The sequence below is a fragment of the Chelonia mydas genome, chromosome 1, assembly GCF_015237465.2.
Source record: "Chelonia mydas isolate rCheMyd1 chromosome 1, rCheMyd1.pri.v2, whole genome shotgun sequence".
Lineage (NCBI taxonomy): Eukaryota > Metazoa > Chordata > Testudines > Cheloniidae > Chelonia > Chelonia mydas.
Genome location: NC_057849.1, coordinates 22667656 through 22690137, shown reverse-complemented (window position 1 = coordinate 22690137; position 22482 = coordinate 22667656). Strand labels below are relative to the sequence as shown.

The window sequence follows — 22482 nt, the reverse complement described above, 5'->3', positions numbered from 1 at the left end:
TCTGTTTCCTTTTCTAACATATTGTTGTAATGGATTTCCTTTGAACATGATGGAATTTCACAAATGTAATTAATATTGTTGGCATTCTAATTAGCATTGACAGTTCTCATTTGTTTTATGAGAACAGAATTATTTGTTAGTGAAACCAACATCCAAAAGTGATCATCCTTACTTGCATGCCAAGTGATAATCCTATTTTGTGAATCTGTAGAAAAAAAAAATTTATAGAAGGAAACTTTGTGTGACATTCTGAGATGAGGTTGAGGAATTCTTTGGAGTTGAGATGAAAAGAAAACTACTTTTTCAGCATTAAAATCAGCACTACATACAAACTTAGCAGCATCATTCCTGCTTGGCTAGAAACTAGAGGGATTTTAATGCAAATTGTGAAACGTCAGTTTAATACTTTGAAATTTTGCATTTCTTCAGTATATTTGGTATATACAACATAAACTATCTAAAATGATGCTTTTGTTCTATATTACCAAACACCTTTGCTAGTGGAATTTTTAACATGCTTAACATTCACAACTTAAATTTGATAGTTTTTAAAAAATTCAGATGAAAAATGTTTTCATGAAACTATTTTTAAAAATGCAATAAAACTATTGATTTGTTTTGAACTAAATACTCTGCCGCAATGTGTGCATCCCAAATGTTGCAGCTTTGAGAACCTGGACTGACTGCTGGAGAACCTAAAACTAAGTGGAAAGTCCATTTAATAGGTTTATGATTCATATGATATGTCTCCATCCATGTTTTACGGCTGAAGCCATAATATTGTTTTATTCTTAGTTACACTGTCGTCTTAAACCTACAACCAGCTGTTTGTAAAATAGAGGAATTATTGTTTGTTGAATAACATGAAAATATATTTCCTTAACTCTTAAAAATGTAATTATTATTTTTCCCTCTAACTTCAGTGTTGCTTCCATGTTAGCTAATCTCAGACAGTGACACATGTTTAATGGACAGCTTTTGGTGTTTGAATTTCTGCGCCATGATTCTTAAAATATTTCATCTTTCACTTCGATTAAAAATTGGTTAGTCTTTCAAATGACAATCCATGCCACTTAGTAGTGTCTTTCACTAATATAGACTAATTTTAATTTGGGTAATTTCTTTCTAAATTCTTACTCCAGTTGCAAATGTATACATTATTCCTCCTTCCCTAAACTGTTGTGTTATGTATTGCTGTATAGCTACTTCTTAATTTCACCCAGTAATGGCTGTATTTCAGCTGTGGATGATAGTCCTGGAAGTCTAGTATCTAATGTCACAGAATAACTTGTGGGTATCAAAAGCAAAGACTTTATTCTAGATATAAAGATGCTTTTGAAAGGTTTGTTTATATATCTGTGCTGATCCCTCCCTCCGACCTCTTCATTAATTGGTGTATTGTGTCCACATTTCAGTGTGTGTTCACCTTTAGTTTCAATTTCTGTTCTGGTGGATTTTTCTTTTTCTTAACAAGCATTTGAAACACACAGTAGCTCTTTCTCTTCTTCGTTCATGCTATCTGATGGAAAGAGTTTCGACCAGTGACAGGTAGATCTATAAACTTTGGAAGAACATGGACTAAAGTAGTACTTGGGGTGTGTTTTGGGAGAGATGGAGGGATGGTTGAGAGTATTAAAAACTGTGGCATAATCTATCAGTTCTCTGATTTTAGCAATTCATGGAGAACTGGAGCTCAAACTTCATTCTGCACGTACTAAACTGTTTGGCATGATCACAGCAGCAGTGTTGATTTTGGACATTTTTGAATTTTTTGATCAAAATATAGCTCAGAAAACCATTTCTCAATAAAAAATACAGCTGAAGTGTGTGACGTGTTTTAAGGCTTAAGATAGGGTAAATGTATCCTTTATTTATTCATTCCTCATAGATGCTAAGAATAAAAATAATAGCAGGCCTACATAAAAGAGTAATATTTACACCTTGGTAAATCATCTTTTGCCCGGCTAACTCCATCACTAGGGAGAAGTAGGCTGCCCTGGCTGAAGAAGTCTGAATCTCTGAATGGGGTTGCTAGCCTCCAGTTCTTCCTTTTCTAGGACTTCGAGGTTTTAGATCTTGTTTTATCCCAGACTTTATATCCTTGGAAAGAGTAAACCATTCTAGCCTGGATGGAGCTATACAGGTAGTTCCTTCCCCCACTGATGGCCCAGCCGTTGTTACCTTAGCCTAAGAAACACACCTTCAAAGCAGCAATTTTATCTATTTCCCCTTGTTTATTTCCCCTCCCACTATCTTGTAAACTTGATTATCACTACAAAAGGTCGTCCCGTCCCCCCCAATAGCTCACCTTTCCTGATCACTCTTGTTACAATCTGTATTGTAACACCCATTGTTTCATGTTCTCTGTGTATATAAAATCTCCCCTCTATATTTTCCACTGTATGCATCCGATGAAGTGAGCTGCAGCTCACGAAAGCTTACGCTCAGATAAATTTGTTAGTCTCGAAGGTGCCGCAAGTACTCCTTTTCTTTTTACGGATACAGACTAACATGGCTGCTACTCTGTAACTTATCTATGTTGTTTCATTCCTTTGGGTTTTCCCCATTTACAGCCTCCTTTGCTTTAACTCCACTAGCTATACTGGCAAACATTTTCTAATATAGACGAGGCCTCTAGTGAATGGCCTCAGCTACAGTGCATGCATTAGTTATATTTTCTTACTGGCAGATGTTTTAGTCGTTTCGATAAAATAAAAAGTTAACGTGTGATCTTGTAATAAGCTAACTTTGCCATATAAATTCCAATTTCATGAAGACTTCAGAGCTGCAACTACCATATACGTTGGAAGGCCTTACACAGGTTTAAGGTACTTTGTAGTAGGAAGGGCCTTTCAGCATCAGTGCTTTTCAGAAATTGAAATGCTGAATCTATCAGGGTGCTTTAACGGTGCCCAATGCAAGAGCTAAATCTAGGATCTTGGTTTATCTTTTTAAAACTAAATGTAAATAGTTCTTTGTCACTTCCTCAGAAAAGTGGGGCAACCTGCCTCAATTACAAGACAAAAGTAGTGTTTAAATATATATTTTTTAAAATTACCATTGCCATGTCAGTGATAGGGTAATTGAAGGACTGCTGAGACGTTTTTATGAAATTCCCGTTTGCCAAGATGTTTCGGTTTCTGTGAAACAAAATGAAAATAAATTAAAAGGCATGACTATAAAAATTGCCCTCCTAAGTCCAATAAAAATGAACAAATAGCTCTATTGAATGAGAGGGAGGGACAGACATGGAAAGGAAGCCCTCCTGGTATAGTGAATGGCATAGCTTGACCAATGGGTTACTTTCATGCGATCGCCAAGATGTGTTTTTCATAGGAGAGGCAGGGCCAGAGGTGGATTAAGCTTTTGTGGGGCCCTGGGCCAGAACAAGTGGTGGCCTCTCCCCACCCTTTCTGCCTGCAGTCCCTCCCCTGCACTTTTGCTGGGGAAAAGGGGCTGGGGTGTGGGGGCCTGCCGCCTCTCCATCTGGCGCTCCTGCCAGGGGTTGGTGCACAGGGGCTTGCCACGCCCACCCGGTGCTCCTGCTGGGGAACAGAAGCTTGACCCTGCTCACTGGCAGGAGTGCTGGGTGGAGTGGTCTCCTATTTGCCCCAGGCCCCGAGTGTGGGTCATGTTGGCCCAGTGGCTAATCTGCCACTGGGGTGGGCATATACTTAAGGGTTTTGCCATTTTTGTCTCAGAGCAACTTCTTTCAAAGAGGGAGACCAGAACGAGTATCTTGCATTTGCCTAGGACCAAAACTTATTTTTTCCCCAAGTAACTTTGAAAGGAAACTAAGGAATGAGATGTAAAGTTCTGTTCTGGATTAGAGGAAGATGTGGTAAGTGTTCAGTTTGTAATATGGAAGGTTAAAATAGGATGCCCCAACCTGGGCTAGTGTTTGTTTATTACTGAGCTAGGGAGGGGAGTGAATAGGCAATACAGTGGCAGGTGAAAATGAAGGTGGGAGGAACTCAAGATCATGCTGAATGGAAAGAATAATTTGAATTGTACATATTTATTAGTTCTGAACTGACTACATCGTCAGAAAAAAGATCTAGACAACATTGTAGATAGCTCAGTGATGATCTCTGTTCAGTGAGAAGTGGTAAAAATAAAAAATCAATGTTAAGATGTATATACAATAATAATACAAAAAGTTATGCCATGACATAGATCGATGGTACACACTCACCTTGAACATTATTCAATTCTGATCAACCCATCTCAAAAGCTACATAGTAGAAACAAAGCATCCAGAGAAGGATGACTAAAACTAGAAGCATGAGAAGACCTGTATGTGCTTAGACAAGGGGTGGGCAAACTTTTTGGCCTGAGGGCCACATCGGGGTATAGAAATTGTATGACGGGTCATGAATGCTCACAAAATTGGGGTTGGGGTGCGGGCTCCAGCTGGGGGTGCATGCTCTGGGGTGGGGCTGAGGGTGAGGGGTTTGGGGTGCAGGAGGGTGCTCCGGGCTGGGACCAAGGGGTTTGGAGGGGAATCGTGGCTGGGGTGAAGGGGTGCGGCTCAGGGGTGCAGGCTCTGGGCAGCGCTTACGTCAAGCAGCTCCTGGAAGCAGCAGCATGTTCCTACCCGGCTCCTACATGGAGGTGTGGCCAGGCAGTACTGCTGTGTGCTGCCCTGTCACAGGCGCTGTCCCTGCAGCTCCCGTTGGCCACAGTTCCTGGCCAATGGGAGCTGCGGAGGCGGCACTTGAGGTGTGGGCAGCATGCGGAGTGGAGCCCCCTGGCTACCCTTGTGCGTAGGAGCCGGAGGGGGGAGCGTGCTACTGCTTCTGGGAGCCACGTGGAGCAGCCCCTGACCCCGCTCCCCAGCGGGAGCTCAAGGGCCGGATCAAAACAGCTAGCAGGCCAGATGTGGCCCACGGGCTGTAGTTTGCCCACCCCGGCTTAGAGATTTGGGGTATGTCTACCCTGCACACCTTGTAGCATAGTTATAAATGGCAGTGTAGACAGTGAGGCACAGCTTATGCGGCTAAAGATGCACCTATACCCAACACGGCTCTCTGTGTGACCAACTGGTGCCTCTCTTGTCTACACTGCTATATTTAGCAATGTCGTGTCCTTCTGCTTCCCCACTGCTGGAGTCTTTCCCTGCCATAGGGAAAGGCTCCAACATCAGGAAGGCTCTGGCAGGAGGAGGTAGCCAGGAAAGGCATCTCCTGCCACTGAGGCCTTTCATTGACGTGTAGCTACGTACTGCAATGTGTGCTCAGCCTGCTTTTTGCTGCAGTGTGTAGCTACACATTCCTTGCATGCAGGCACCAGTGGTGTGCAGCCTTAAATGATTAAGACTGCTTAATTTGGAGATTTACTGGAGATATAGATTGCTAATCGAGTTGTCAAGTTATTTGGGTGCTCCTGTTTACTCAGAGCAGCTTCTCTCAAATAGTGAAACAGGAGCAAGCCTCTTTCATTTGCCTACCACCGAAGCTTATTTTTCACCAAGTAACTCTGTCGGGAAACTAAGGAGTGAGATGTAATGCTCGATTAAGGGGTCACCAATAAAACTGAAAGGCAACATGTATGAGAGCTTTTGAAAACTTTACCCTGTGAAAAACAGTTCCCTTTCATCAGTGTCAAAAGTGATTTAGGAGTTTGTCCCCTTGAAGAACAGTGAAAAACTTATTCTGTCATCCATGGTAGGACGCTTTACTTAGGCACCTGTGTGACTTTGGAGCCTTTGAAAAATGTATTCATGTTGAATAATTAAACTGGGGAACTCACTGCCTCAAGTTTAGACCAAGAGCTTTGCAGGGTTCAAAAGTATTAGACATTTATGAATAATACCTTACAGTATACAGAATTTGGGGTAGCGTGGACGCAATTCAACGGTATTGGCCTCTGGGAGCTATCCCAGAGTGCTTCATTGTGACTGCTCTGGACAGCACTCTCAACTCAGATGCACTAGGAAGGTAGACAGAAAAAGCCCCGGGGACTTCTGAATTTCATTTCCTGTTTGGCCAGTGTGGGACTGGTGACCGTGGTCACCTCTGCTGAGGAGCTCTGCATGGAGTCCCAGAACATCAAAAGAACTCCAGCATGGACCAAACGGGAAGTACTGGATCTGAACGCTGTATGGGGAAACAAATCCGTGCTGTCAGAACTCCATTCCAAAAGACGAAATGCCAAAATACTTGAAAAAATCTCCAAGGGCATGAAGGATAGAGGCTATAACGGACCCACAGCAGTGCCACGTGAAATTTAAGGAGCTCAGGCAAGCCTACCAAAAAACCAAAGAGGCAAACGGCCGCTCCTGGTCAGAGCCCCAGACATGCCGCTTCTGTGATGAGCTGCATGCAATTCTAGGGGGTGTCCCTACCACTGCCCCACCCCGTACGTGGACTCCTGCAAGGGGGGAGTCTCATGCAACAGGGATGAGGATTTAGGGGATGAGGAAGATGATGAGTAGAAGGATGAAACCGTTCTCCCCGACAGCCAGGAACTGTGTATCACCCTGGATCCAAAACCCTCCCAAGGTGGGCTCCCGGACCTTGAAGGCGGAGAAGGCACCTCTGGTGAGTGTACCTTTGAAAATATAATACATGGTTTAAAAGCAAGTGTGTTTAATGATTGATTTGCCCGGAAGACTTGGGATGCATTCGCGGCCAGTACAGCTACTGGAAAAGTCTGTTAACATGTCTGGGCATGGAGCCGAAATCTTCCAGGGACATCTCAGTGAAGTTCTCCTGGAGGTACTCCCAAAGCCTTTGCAAAAGGTTTCTGGAGAAAGCAGCCTTATTCCGTCCTCCATGGTAGGACACTTTACTATGCCAGGCCAGCAGCACGTAGTCTGGAATCATTGTATAACAAAGCATGGCAGCGTATGGTCCCGGTGTTTGCTGGCATTCAAGCAACATCCGTTCTTTATCTCTCTGTGTTAGCCTCAGGAGAGTGATATCATTCATGGTCACCTGGTTGAAATAGGGGAATTTTATAAAGGGGACATTCAGAGGTGTCTGTCCCTACTGGTCTGTTTGCCTATGGCTGAAAAGAAATCATCCCCGCTGTTAGTCACGTGGTGGGGGGAAGGGATGAAGCGATCATCCCAGAGAATTGTGTGTATGGGGGGGGTGTTAGTTGGGTTTGTGCTGCACGTTAACCCAAAAACTGCAGCCCCTCCTTTTAAAGGGCCAACCCATTTTAAAGGGACAACCCAATGCGTGCCTGGTATGGGAAATAAGGGCGCTGCTGTTTGAAACCATTCCCACCTGTTATGAAGGTTAAAGAAGCCAAAAGACCATGGCTGCCTGCAGGCCGAATTCTTTTGCCCCTGCCTGCGTGTATGATCTCTCACACCAAACCGGCAGGCCCTCAATATAAGAGGCAAAATGCAACCTTGTACTGAAAGCACATGTACTATGTAATATTAACAGCGTGGTTCACCGTGAAAGAGTCTACCCATTGTTCTCTAAAATATATCTTTTTAAACACTACTCTCCCTTTTTTTCTCTCGCAGCTGCAAATGTTTCAGTGCTCCCCCTATCATCTCCGACCAGAGGTTAGCGCAGATAAGAAGGCGAAAAAAACACTCTCAATGAAATGTTCTCTGAGCTCATGCAGTCCTCCCGCACTGAAAGAGCTCAGCAAAATGCATGGAGGCAAGCAATGTCAGAGTCCAGGAAAGCACAAAATGAACACAAGGACAGGAGAGGTTGTGGGAGCAAGAGGAGAAGTGGCAGCAGCGTGATAAGAGGAAGCAGGATGCAATGCTGAGGCTACTGGAGGATCAAACTGATATGCTTCAGCGTATGGTTGAGGTGTGGGAAAGGCAGCAGGAGCACAGACAGCTGCTGCAGCCCCTGTGTAACCGCCCGCCTTTCTCCCCAAGTTCCATAGCCTCCTCACCCAGACACCCAAGAACGCTGAGGCGGGGCTCCAGGCACCCAAGCACTCCACCTCAGAGGACTGCCCAAGCAACAGAAGGCTGGCATTCAATAAGTTTTGAAGTGCCGTGTGGCCTTGTCCTTCCCTCTTCCCCCACCTCTCCCGGGCTACCTTGGCAGTTATCCCCCTGTTTGTGTGACGAATTAATAAAGAGTGCATGAATTTGAAACAACAATGACTTTATTGCCTCTGCAAGCGGTGATCGAAGGGATATGGTCAGTTGGCTTTACAGGGAAGTAGAGTGAACCAAGGGGGCGGGTTTTCATCAAGGAGAAACAAACAGAACTGTCACACCGTAGCCTGTCCAGTCATGAAACTGGTTTTCAAAGCTTCGCTGATGCGCAGTGCACCCTGCTGTGCTGTTCTAATCACCCTGATGTCTGGCTGCGCATAATCAGCGGCCAGGCGATTTGCCTCAACCTCCCACCCCTCCATAAACGTCTCCCCCTTACTCTCACAGATATTGTGGAGTGCACAGCAAGCAGTAATAACAATGGGAATATTGGTTTCGTTGAGGTCTAACCAAGTCAGTAAACTGCGCCAGCACGCTTTTAAATGTCCAAATGCACTTTCTACCACCATTCTGCACTTGCTCAGCCTATAGGTGAACAGCTCCTGACTACTGTCCAGGGTGCCTGTGTATGACTTCATGAGCCATGGCATTAAGGGGTAGGCTGTGTCCCCAAGGTAACTTTAGGCATTTCAACATCCCCAGCAGTTATTTTCTGGTCTGGAAAGTAAGTCCCTTGCTGCAGCTGTTCAGACAGACCAGAGTTCCTGAAGATGCAACTGTCATGTACCTTTCCCAGCCATCCCATGTTGATGTTGGTGAAACGTCCCTTGTGATCCTCCAGTGCTTGCAGCACCATTGAAAAGTACCCCTTGCGGTTTATATACTGGCTGCCAAGGTGGTCCGGTGCCAAGATAGGGATATGCGTTCTATCGCCCCATCACAGTTAGGAAGTCCCATTGCAGCAAAGCCGTCCACTATGACCTCCACGTTTCCCAGAGTCACTACCCTTGATAGCAGCATGTCAGTGATTGCGTTAGCTACTTGGATCACAGCAGCCCCCACAGTGTATTTGCCCACTCCAAATTGATTTCCGAGTGACCGGTAGCTGTCTGCCATTCCAGGCTTCCAGAGGGCTATTGCCGCTCGCTTGTGAACTGTGAGGGCAGTTCCATGAAACTGCCCTTATGCATGCGAAAGTTTCGCAGCCACTGGGATAATCCCAGACCTGCAACACTATGCAGTCCCACCAGTCAGTGCTTGTTTCCCGGGCCCAGAATTGGCATTCCATGGCATGAGACTGCCCCATTGCCACCAGGATGTCCAAATTGCCGGGGCCCATAGTTTGAGAGAAGTCTGTGTCCATGTCCACATCACTCTCGTCACCATGCTGCCATCACCTCCTCGCCTGCCTTTGCAGGTTCTGGTTCTGAATATACTGCAGGATAATGCGCAAGGTGTTTACAATGCTCATAGCTGCCTCAGTGATCTGAGCGGGCTCCATGCTTGCCGTGGTATGGCATCTGCAGGAGAGCAGAGTTGCAGCGGAAGTGATGGCTGACAATGGATGCCACGAGAGTAGATATTTATAGAGAGTGACGAGCGGACCGGCGAGGTGGATTCATGAGAGCAGGAGAACAGAGTTGCAGCGGAAGCGGGAGCCCATGACAGCCAACATGGAGATATTCGCTACTGAGACAAGAGCATGAGAGCAGAGTTGCAGCAGAAGCGGTGGTTGGATGACCAGTTTTGCAGACCTACTGCACCATCTGTTGCCAGCAGCACTAGGACACAACAGTGGCAGTGTCGGTGAGCTGAGCTGAGCAGGCTGCACACTCGCCATGGTATGGCGAGACAAGAGCAGGAGAGCAGAGTTGCAGTGGAAGCGGTGGATGACGACGGTCATATAGAGGACCTGCGAGGTGGATTCATGGCACCAGGAGAGCAGCAGAGCAGAGTTGAAGTGGTGGTTCAATGACGGCGGTTAGCAGTCCTACTGCACCGTCTGCTGAAAGCAGTATGGCGTCCACACAGTAAAAAGGTGTGAAATGATTGTCTGCTGTTGCTTTCACGGAGGGAGGGTCGACTGACGACATGTCGTCAAAACCACCCGTGATAATGTTGTTGCCCCATTAGGCATTGGGAGCTTAACCCAGAAGTCCAGTGGGCGGCAGAGACTGTGGGATAGCTACCCACAGTGCAACGCTCTGAAGTCGATGCTAGCCACAGTACTGTGGACGCACTCCGCTAACTTAATGTGCGTCTTGGGGACACACACAATCGACTGTATAAAATCACTTCCTAAAAACCGACTTCTATAAATTCGACCTAATTCTATAGTGTAGACATACCCTAGGAAGCATCCCAAAACACTTTACAGTGTATCCTGTCTGTACTATTGAGATACAGCAACTTTGTCAGCGTGCTTCAAGTATTACTGTGCTCACTTTTCCTCTATTTCTGTAGTTGAAAATGCATGGAAAATATTTAGATAGGTAGAATGTAATTACCTAGGTTGGTATTTGGCTAAGACACTGGGGCTGACTTCCTTACTTGTGCAAAATGGCTCTGCAATTAAAAAGTTGTCGTGTCTGCTGTTTTTGTTATAAAAATTATGGCATGTCAAGCAGCCTGACCCCCTAACACTGAAAAGCTCCCAGCTACAGATGGTATGTAGTTGCAGGTCACAAACATTTAGCTGAAAATGCCGGCCTAGTACTTAATGCTGCATCTTGCTAGCTAATTCTGTTCCTTAGTTTTGTAGTCTGTCAGGTGACACAATTTGTCCATTGCCTCCATCTTGGCCTGCATTAGATTGTGGGGAAATTCTTTTGCATTGTGGGCTACCAACACCATTTGTCCATATTGCAGACGGTTCAGTCACATAAAGGATTTCTATAGTTTAGCAAATAGTGGTCAGCAGGACTTGAAAAATGTACTAATCTGTTAGAAGCCTAATTCTAATAACCAGAGATAGTTATCCTTGGGGATTTAGGCAGAAGATTTCTTTTACCCTCCTCATTCAAGACTTCAAGGCTTCACTTGTGAAGATTTTATAAACTCTCAAAATCTGAAGTGGTACTCACTGCACTCTATTTCCTAATGCATCTGTTTGAAAGTAATCTCTCTTTCTTTCTTTGGCTTTCAGGTAGACCACATTTGCATTATTGTCATAGTTCAGATTGCAATCTCGGAGTATTAAACTAATACAAGCAGTCATTATTTACCCGAGAACCAGGGCTTGGAAACTGCTTGCATGCATCCATGTGCTCTTTTGACCTCTTTCTGAAGCTATATTTGGTCTCAGGAATCTCAGCTTCTAGGTTTTGGTGGTGAGAACCTCAAATGTAAGCTACCCAATGCTGAGATGTGTCTTTGAGTCTACAGAGAACCTGAAGTAATAGCCTTGAGAGGCATGAACTGCCCGTTAGCTCACAAATGATCCCAGATGCCCACTGATCATTTCAATTACAGCTTGTATTACCATGGTAAGTAGGAGCGCTAGTTATGGATCAGGACTCCATTGTGCTAGGGTCCAAAAAAAGTCTCTGACCCCAAAAGTCCACTATCTAACGAGTGGATACAGACAGACAAATGGAGTACAAGGAAACGTGAGGATAACATTCAGCAGGATAGGCAGTGGTTTCAGCATCAGCAGCCTAACTCAGGTATTTTTGTAGGCATCATAGCAAAAAAGGGGGGGGTGTAAGGAGGATAAAAAGATATCTTTGCAGATGTTCACAGGGAGCTCCTTCCAGGTGTGGTGATGGTGGCATGGGACAAAGCACAGAGGTGTTAGAAAAATTAACAAGTGGATGATGGCATGATTGGCACAAAGTTGATATTTTGATAGTGAACGAGAGATGATAGGATAGGCTGTGAAGAGCTTTGAAAGTAAAAATGAGCAGTTGGTTGGTATAGTAGAGAAATTGGGAGCCAATGGATGAAGTCAGAGTGAATATCAGCATTATTAACTGTTTGATTCCTTGTTTAATAAAGACAGAGGATAATAGATCTGTAGTCATTTTATTGAGTAATGTCTTATTTCGGTGACCAAAGTGGGTGGTATTTGGGAAATGCCAGTTTTCCCGCCCAATCAAGGAATCAAGCCCATAGAACTGTACCTTCAAACCGTCTCTGGAGTACAGAAGGCCTGAGACTTTAGCTGTTTTAAATTTACTGGTTTACTGAGGGCAGGTCTACACTTAAAACACTGCACCAGTGCAGCTGCACGGTAGTGCTGTAGCACTTTAATGAAGATGCCTCCCTGAGAGGTGATAACTATGTTGATGGCAGAAGCTCTCCTGCTGACATAAAGCTGTCTACACGGGGGATAGGTCAGTATAACTATGTTGCACAGGGGTGTGGATTTTTCACACTCTTGAGTGACGTAATTATACTGATGTAAGTCTGTAGTGTAGACCAGACCTTACTTTCAAGTGGCTAACATCAGAGTAGTAAGGGTCTGTTCAAACAGTTGTCGTAGAAGTGCATGTTAACAGTTAGGCATGGCCTACACTTAAAAATTAGACAGACCATACTACATCAATTTCGGCTCTGAAAAATTTAACACCCTGAGCAACATAGTTAAGTTGACAAACCCTGGATGTAGATTTGGCTAGGTCAGTGGAAAAATTCTTCAGTCGACCTAGTCACAGCCTCTCAGCAAGATGGACAAACTGCATAGATGGAAAGGCCCCTTCTATCGATGTAGGAAGCATCTACACTACAGTGACACAGCTGCAATGCTGTAGCTGGGTCACTTCAGTGGGTGTAGGGTAGGCGTGCCTTTAAAAGCTATAACTAAAGCAAGAGCACTAATTTTTGTGTCCACTAAAACATGCTCTGATTTAATCTAGATGAGGACTTTCAGGTGTAAATAACAGTATGAAACACAAAATATTAGATGGGATGACTATTTTCCTCCTTCATTCAAAAGAAAAAAGCAAAGTACAAACTGATGGCATCTAATGAAAACTTTTTGGATGTACAGCCAACAATTACTGTTTCATATTTAAAATGAAAAGTTGCTGTTATGCCTTTCTACACCAATCAGTCTGGTTAGATAATGAGACTAGGCGGGGAAAAAACCTTGAATCTCATTTTGCCTGTTAAATTCTGAAAGACTTTGGGGTGTATTTGTTTTCTATAGGTGCCCCTTAAAATTGATTTCTGTCCATGTTTTGAGGCCTTTCCTCTGCATCATTTGGACCCTAGCTCTTGAAATGACAAACTATGGGGAAGAGGATAGTTAATCTGCTCTTCCGCTTGAGAAACATTAGCAGTGTAGGCTCCATACTACCTTTCTTTACTGCCAACAAGACTGAAATTGTTTCACCTATTTGGGAATTTAATGCAGACAATCCCAAATTGCCAATACCAGAGGTTTTTGACTAAAATTAGATTTATTGAGATCAGAGGGAAAAAATTAGATTTGGACAAAGCAAATGTGAAGCATAGCATGTCTTGACTTGTAATCTGCTAATCCAGACTTCTTTTGTGTAGTTACAAGAAAATAGGCAGTATTTTTCATTTCTAGACACACATTCTTGCTCAAAAATCATTTTGGCAAGCAGCATGTTACATACATTGATTCAGATTACTGGTGGCTTTTGACACCCTTTTTTGAAAAATCCACACCCTTGCCCAGAGTTCTTCCAGGGAGGCACATCAACTCATCTAGATATTTGCCTAATTTTACAACTGGCTACATAAAAAGCACTGGCGAAGTAAGTACAAACTAAAGTTTCATACAGACAATGACTTGTTTATACTGCTCTGTATACTATACAGTGAAATTTAAGTACAATATTTATATTCCAATAGATTTATTTTATAATTATATGGTAAACATGAGAGAGTAAGCAATTTTTCAGTAATAGTGTGCTGTGACACTTTTGTATTTTTGTCTGTTTTTGTAAGCAAGTAGTTTTTAAGTGAGGTGAAACTTGGGGATATGCATGACAAATCAGGGTATGTCTACACTACAAACGTTATAGCGTGGCTGTGCTGCCGCGGCAGTGCTGTGACGTGGGCAGTGTAGACATGCTTTGTTGTCAGGGAAGAGCTCTCCCAGCAATTAAAAAAAAAACCCACCCTGAATGAGTGGTGATAGCTTTATCGCTGGGAGCGTCCTTCAGGATAGGTTGTAGATCCTTGATGATGCCCTGGAGAGGTTTTAGTTGGGGGCTGTAGGTGACGGCTAGCCTACTACTCTAGAAAATTAGGTTGACCCAGCAACATTGCTCAAGGGTGAGAAAAATCACCTGAGCGGTGTAGTCAAGATGACATAACATAATATGCTGAAAAGTTACATTGATATAGCTTGTCTCTCGGGTGTGAAAAATCCACACCTGTGAGAGATGTAACTAAGCCAGCCTAACTCCTGGCATAGGTAGTGCTAGGTTGATGTATGGATTCCATTAACCTAGCTACTGCTTCTCTGGGAGGTGGAGAATCCCTCCCATCAATGTAGTAGATGTCTATGCTGAAGCACTATAGCAACACACATGTGCTGCTGTAGCATTTTAAGTGTAGACATAGTTAGGCTACCTTCCTTGCATGTGAGCTTGAAGAGACAGAGTTCACACTTTGATAGTTCTCTCAGTGTTGCTTGTACTTGGTGTATCAAATAAGATTTATTGACTCTGATCTGACTAGTGATCTGTTCACTCTTATTGTAATGTTTGTGACTTCATGCAATTGATTTGTGTGGTGATAGATTTTGGAAATTTGTATTTGACTACATCAATCTAAATATTGATTGGGATTGGGGTATATTGATGTTTGAACTGCTCTAATTGAAAGTTAGTTTCCAAAAGGTTTTACCAAAGTTTATGATTTGTTGAAATAAAGTTAATCCCTTGATTTTTGGAAAGTGTTTTGCACAATTTTTTGTTGTAGCTATTCATCTGCCTCAGTGTTCCCTCGTTACAGGTTAACATTTTCTGAAAGATCTGGATAAAATATTTTCTGCACATGGAATTCCTTATTTATTTTGGAATAAGTGTCCACACATGGAATTAATCAGGAATAAACACCATGTATAGACAAGCTGCTAAAACTGCTAAATCTCTTCTAGAGTATCTGGTTCAAATGAGAATAAACCCTGAGAAACAACTGGGACCTGGTTAACTCCATAAAGGGCTTGTGTCAAGTAGAGTGAACAGTCAGCATCCTCTGCGATGTTTCAAAATGGTCACTGTACACAGTGTAGATTGAAAAAACTTCCCGTTGGTTTCTGCCTTTGGACCACTTATCCTCATCATAGACCCTAGGTCCCTCTGACCCGAGGGGCTACTCGGACTTTTCATCTGCCCAAAATGAGAAAATGAGCTGCACATACCACAGTGAGCCAAAGGGGATTAACTAACTTCTTCCTGCAAAGTCTGACGCCAGCTAAAAGTGGATCAATATGAAAGCCCAACAACTGTGTTACAAGCAGTTTGGCCAGCTTTAATCCAATATTTAATTTCACTTGAACTGCTAACATTGAAGTTGCTAAGTGCAGCACTTGTCAGGAAATGCCAAAGTCCCTGGGGGGGTTTCGATTTCCTCTGAAGCATGGGGCATGGGTCACTCGCAGGTTTAAACAAGTGTAAATGGTGGATTCATTGTAACTTGAAGTCCTTAAATCATGATTTGAGGACTTCGGTAACTCAGCCAGACATTATGAACAGGAGTGGGTGGGTCAGGCTCTGTGGCCTGCAATGTGCAGGAGGTAAGACTAGGTGATCTTGATTGTCCCTTCTGCCTTAAAGTCTGAGTCTAAGTCAAAAACCGCCTATGCAACCTTAACTTTACCTCTGGTAAATATACATAGATAATACTGTCTTTAATTACATAATCACAACTTGCATCTTTTTTTCTGGAGGGCCTCTGCTTCATTTAGATGCTTATTGGTTGATGCACAGTGAATGTTGCAGGGGGATACGCCAGTTCATTTGTGCATTATTTTTGTCCCAAGCCTGTCTTCACTGTTACATATCTTATTCTGCATCCATTTGCAGTGGAATGTGAAATTTTGCATAAGCACATTTTTATGTCCAATAAAATGTGGCAAGACTTTTATAAAACTTTGTTTTTAAAATTAGTGCACATGCATGAAGTCTTTGTTTTGTTGGACTTTTTTAGTTAAAGTTTTAAAGCAAAATAAAAAACCACTTTGTTCTAGTACTTGGCAGAGTCTAAACTCACTTTCATTAGGTCACCTAAAACCATATGTCTTAAGCTTAGGGACTAGCTCAATGATGAATTTTAGTGTGCTATCGCAAACTGCAGCTGTACTAGCTGTTTTTTTAATAATAAATATCTGCCCTCCAATATTTAAATAGCTGGACTGTGCTCAGATTTAAAACAAATCCTCCTCACACAGGCAGCATGTTGAGTATTAATCCTGAAAGGGAAAAGTTAGCGTTGGTGATAACCAACTGCAGAGGCCTTCTAGACAGGAACTACTGGGGCTACCTTAATTATAGTTGTTGCTGTGTGCTTGGCCTCCAATGATTAAGCACATAGCATCTGCTTCGCCATGTAGTTCTTGATCCACGTCATCTTCCTCTTCAGCTCATTTGAAGTTAATCCATATGTTACTGCAAAAGATTTCTTTCTTGGCTATGTGCGTATTCTGTAGAATTTACTAAAGTTAGAACAGTTTCATAGGAAAAATTACGAAAACTATTAAAAATCACTTGTTACAGTTCCATTTATGTAAAAGTGGAATCAACCGCTTCCTCCTCCTTTGTGTTTTGGACTCAAGGGTTTTTGTGGACAAAATACGTGAACTTAATCCAATATATATCTGGTGTATGTTTTATGGAATGGATCCATGGACCCATATTTGAATCAAGAAATCCACTTTTTTTCTTGACAAGAATTATTATTAATCTAACTATCTACTTACTAGAATTCTTTTACCCAAGAGTATGAAGGGTAAAGGCAAATTAACTGCTTTGTGAAATCCAGCAAGCTTTGTTGTCAGCAGTTCACCTCTTTCTATTCCTGGAATGTTGAAATGAATATGCATTTTTATCAAAAGTTCTTACTGTGTGTTGTTTTTTGTTTTAAATACAATTACATATATTAGGCAAATTGTGTATGTAACATTTTCCTTATCTGGCTTTTTAGTGTTCTGTAGTTGTTTTTTCTGAGACAGTTATGCATAATGACAGGTTTCAGAGTAGCAGCCGTGTTAGTCTGTATCCGCAAAAAGAAAGAGTACTTGTGGCACCTTAGAGACTAACAAATTTATTTGAGCATAAGCTTTCGTGAGCTACAGCTCGCTTCATCAGATGCATAGTATTTGTAAAAAGTTTAAATACATCAGGGTTTGAACACTTTTGTGATAGGGCTAAGAATTAGGGCTGTCAAATGATTAAAAAAATCATGATTAATTATGAGATTAAAAATTTTGAAATTAATCGCAATTGTAATCGCACTTAATAAAATCTATTTAAATATTTTGGATATTTTTCTACATTTTCAAATATATTTGTGTTCTTTGTTGTAATTGAAATCAGTATATTTGGAACTGTAGGAAAAACATCCAAAATATTTATAATTTCAGTTGGTATTCCATTATTGTTAAGCAGTGCAATTAAAACTGTGATTAATCACGATTAATCTTTTTCGTTGAGTTAATTTGTTCAGAGTTAATTGCTTGAGTTAACTGCTAATAATTGACAGCCCTACTAAGAATACTTACAATATTTTAGGGTGGGTGAAGGGTAATGTCAAAGAAAAGTTAGGCATCTGCTTAGTTTAGTAAATTACATTACCTCTTTCATAAAAATATTGAAATATCTGTTTCATTGGGATGCTAACAGTCCTTGAATTGTATCTGAATTGTTTAATTTAGGGCTTATTACTTGTATAGATCTCTTACAACTTCTGTGCTTTCAACATATAGTTGTGGTAGGCCAGAGTAAGTAGAGGGAAGAATTTCTGGAAATCACATTGGACTGGCAGCCAAATTTTTATTTACTTTTTATTATTTATATTAATCTTCCTCCCTTTTTAACTTCTGTGAAATTATTAATAGTGACTAGAGCATCTTTCCAGCAGCTGGTGTGTGTGTGTGTGTGTGTGTGTGTGTTTTTGTTTTTTTTTGTTGTTGTTTTTTTTTACTATCAGTTTTAGCACATAAGAAATCTTTTGTTTGGTCTTCAGTGTCTCTAATACTGTAGTTAAATGTAATTTTCAGTCTGAGGAGCATAAGGAAACCCTGTGTTGATATGATGATTGGAAACTTTAAAGCCTGTTTTTGCTGCCTTTATTGAGCTGAGAGAAACTGAAAGTAAATATTTTCTCAAATTATATGCAGAAATTATGTTTTGTGCAAGAGTGGTTCTGGCACATAGGAAAGATGATTCATTTGTTCCTTTTAGAATGGCTTAAAATTGAAAAACGTGTCAATGGTGTACATGGAAAAAGTACTCTTTATTAGGGCTGTCAAGCGAATAAAAAAATTGTGATTAATCCCGCTGTTAATAATAGAATACCATTTATTTAACTATTTTGGGATGTTTTCTACCTTTTCAAATATATTGATTTCAATTACAACACAGAATACAAAGTGTACAGTGCTCACTTTATATTTATTTTTGATTACAAGTATTTTCACTATAAAAAAACAAAAGAAATAGTATTTTTCAATTCACCTAATACAAGTAGTGCAATCTCTTTATCCTGAAAGTTGAACTTACAAATGTAAAACTATGTACAAAAAAACTGCATTCAAAAATAAAACAATGAAAAATTTTAGCACCTACAAGTCCACTCAGTCCTACTTCTTATTCAGCCAATCACTTAGACAAACAGATTTGTTTACATTTGCAGGACATAATGCTGCCCAATTCTTATTTACAGTATCACCTGAAAGTGAGAATAGGTGTACTCATGATACTGTTGTAGCTGGCGTTGCAAGATATTCGTGCCAGGTGCACTAAAGATTCATATGTCCCCTCATGCTTCAACCACCATTCCAGGGGACATGCATCTATGCTAATGACAGGTTCTGTTTGATAACAATCCAAAGCAGTGCGGATGGACACATGTTCATTTTCATCATCTGAGTCAGATGCCACCAGCAGAAGGTTGATTTTGTTTTTTGGTGGCTCGGGTTTTGTAGTTTCGGCTTTGGAGTGTTGCTCTTTTAAGACTTCTGAAAGCATGCTCCACACCTCGTCCCTCTCAGATTTTGGGAGGCACTTCAGATTCTTAAACCTTGGCTCGAGTACTGTAGCTATCTTTAGAAATCTCACATTGGTACCTTCTTTGCGTTTTGTCAGATCTGCAATGAAAGTGTTCATAACATGAACAACGTGTGCTGGGTCATCTGAGACTGCTGTACCATGAAATATATGGCAGAATGCAAGTAAAACACAGAGCAGGGAGGATCCAATTCTCCCCCAAGGAATTCAGTCGCAATTTTAATTAATGCATTATTTTTTTAACAAGCGTCATCAGCATGGAAGTAGGACTGAGTGGACCTGTAGGTGCTGAATTTTTACATTTTGTTTTTGAATGCCATTATGTAACAAAAATAAATCTACATTTGTAAGTTGTACTTTGACAACAAAGAGATTGCACTATAGTACTTGTATGAGGTGACCTGAAAAATACTGTTTCTTTTGGTTATCATTTTACAGTGGAAATATTTATAATAAAAAATAATATACACTTTGATATCTAAATTACAACACAGAGTACAATATAGCGGTATATGAAATTGTAGAAAAACATCCAAAATATTTAATAAATTTCAATTAGTATTCTATTTAACTGTGCAATTAAAACTGCAATTAATCGCAATTAATTTTTTTAATAACTTTTTTGAGTTAATCAAGTGCGTTAACTGCAAATAATCCACAACCCTACTCTTTATTGAGAAATAACGTAAAGAAGAGCCCTAGGAAGGGGACTACATGACTCAGGGAGCTGAATACAGGATATGAGGACTTTCATATCCAGCTCACTAGTTTGAGTCTAGCCAGCGTCGGTGGTGATAATGTTACCATTGCATGGCTTTTAAGTGGTCCATATGAAATAGGTAGTATCGGTTCAGTTTCTAGTAGACAGGTGTTAATCGTGAAAATTGACATCATAGTTAACTAATGGTATAGTAACAGTATAAGCAAACACCAGGGATTAAATGGGCAAGGAAAGTGACTCTTAATTGCAGAAAGTCCTTTTTAGAATACATTTGAGAAGGTTATTTTTATTCATACTGTCTATTCTGTGGATGAATGAAATATTTTAAAGGCTCTCAAACTGCAGCTCTTTGAGATTTTCCTGGTGGGCCACAGAATGAAAACCTTTGAGAGCTAAATCAGAGGTATTCTGGAAAAGGCTGCATAATTTCTAGATTGCTCCACTGAATGAAAAACTGAAATATATGTGTACCATCATGATAACTAAGCTTCAAGAATACTAAATATACAAGTAAAATAACAATAATCAATTCTGTTTATTACAGACTTAATCCAGTGCACAAATGAGATGAATGTGAACATCCCCCAGCTGGCGGACAGCTTGTTTGAAAGAACTACCAACAGTAGCTGGGTGGTGGTCTTCAAGTCCCTCATCACAACTCACCATCTAATGGTGTATGGAAATGAGGTAATACAATGTCTTTAGTACAAAAAATGTGTCTTTGCTGTAAAGATACATCATGGAGATGTCTTTGACTAGGTACTTTTATAAGAAAATCTTCACTGTTTCTACCCTTCTGCTTACTAGGTAGTAAGAGAACTGTAAGAGGGGGTTCTTTTTCTATGCCAGTATTGTTTTTATTATAGTTTAAAAAAAAAAAAATCGGAGAAATAACAAAAAAAAACCCAAGTATGACGTGGGATCATAAGAGCCGAAAATGAAAGAGACTTACTAGGTCACTTAGTCAGGCATCTGACAAAACAGGTGTTTTCTGTATAGTCAGAATGGTTTGTAAATTGTATGTTTTTTCCAGACTTCTTAGTTGGGGACCAACAATCTTTGTATTTATGTTTGATTTAAAAATATGAAGACTGTTTACATGTGAGCAGTAGGCACCCATAATTAACATTAAGTTTGCAATCAATTAAATATGAGCTAACAGCCCAAAATCAGCTGATTTTAAAAAAAAGTAGTAAGCTCCATCCTGCTGCATACCCTCCACAAAACCTTTACAAAATAAGTCTTGTGGTGACTAGTCTATGATACAGCCCTATTTTTTAAGATGCTTAACCCAAATGAACTGTGGCTTGTAGACTTTCTACATTTAAAAAAAAACTTAAAATTTTAGATCTGTTGATCTATAGCACAGTAGACATTTTGAAGCCTTTTTTCTTAATCCACCATTTTTGAATTTAAAAAATTAATTTTGAAAAGTGGCTATTGTATATAATCCATACATGATATATAATATGTATGGTATGGGCAATATTCAGATTCCCCTTCATATTCAGTCAGATTTCTTTTACATTGAAACAATTGAAATGAAATTTCTCATACAGTTCATAATATATATTTGTCATAAGGAAAAAATAGAAAAATACCTTCTGACTTTTCATGGGATTCTACAAAACCATTAATGCTACTCTTTGGTTCCATTTGTATCTGCACAGGAATGGAAAGACCCTCAGATACTAAGGACATGCCTATTCTACAACTGCTTCAGCACTGCCGCTGAGCCGTTGGAGCGCCGTAGTGTAGAAGCTTTCTGTGTTGACTAAAGAGGTTTTTCTGTCGATTGTAGTTAAGCCATCTCTCTGAGAGGTGGTAAATAGGTCAGTGGAAGAATTCTTCTGTTGATCTAGCGACATCAATATCAGGGGTTTGACTGACTTAACTACGGTTCTCAGGCCGCAGAATTTTTCAAAGCCTTGAACGATGTAGACCAAACCTAACTGAGTCAGAATGTGAATTGAAAACTGTTCTGGATCTACTGCAGGGGTGGGCAAACTTTTTGGCCTGAGGGCCACATCTGGTATAGAAATTGTATGGCAGGCCATGAATGCTCATGAAATTGGGATTGGGGTACAGCAGGGGGTGTGGACTCCGGGGTGAGGCCAGAAATGAGGAGTTCAGGGTGCAGGAGGGGCTTCCAGGCTGGGACAAGTGTGGTGCATGGAGGTGTGGGGGTGAAGGCTCCGTCTGGGGGTACAGACTCTGGGGTGGGGCTGTGGATGAGGGGTTTGGGGTGTAGGAGTGTGCTCTGGGCTGGGACTGAGGGGTTTGGATGGTGGGAGGGGGATCAGGGCTGGGGCAGAGGGTTGGTGTGTGGGAGGAGGTCGGGGTGCAGGCTCTGGGCAGTGCTTACCTCAAGCAGCTCCCAGAAGCAGTGGCATGTTCCCTCTCCGGGTCCTACGTGGAGGTGCAGCCTGATGGCTCTGCTGCGCGCTGCCTTGTCCACAGGCGCCGCCCCTGCAGCTCCCATTGGCCGCAGTTCCTGGCCAATGGGAGCTATGGGGGGCAGCGCTTGGGGCAGTGCAGAGCAGAGCCCCCTGGCTGCCCCTATGTGTAGGAGCTGGAGGGGGGACATGCCGTTACTTCTGGGAGCTGCGCACCGTGGCCCCTGACCCTGC

The 22482-nt window shown here is 41.7% G+C and overlaps 1 protein-coding gene across 35 annotated transcripts in view; it reads left to right on the top strand.

Moving 5' to 3' along the window:
• Positions 1 to 22482, top strand: part of PICALM (phosphatidylinositol binding clathrin assembly protein) — a 114849-nt gene that overhangs the window by 6601 nt on the left and 85766 nt on the right. For all 35 annotated transcript variants that reach the window (XR_005223820.2, XR_005223812.2, XR_005223814.2 and 32 more), the window contains exon 2: positions 20397 to 20539. Coding sequence is in view for 31 of the 35 variants with exons in the window: in XM_037889319.2 (XP_037745247.1) it covers positions 20397 to 20539 (143 nt within the window). In the remaining 4 variants the exon portion in view is untranslated. The remainder of the gene's footprint in view (positions 1 to 20396; positions 20540 to 22482) is intronic.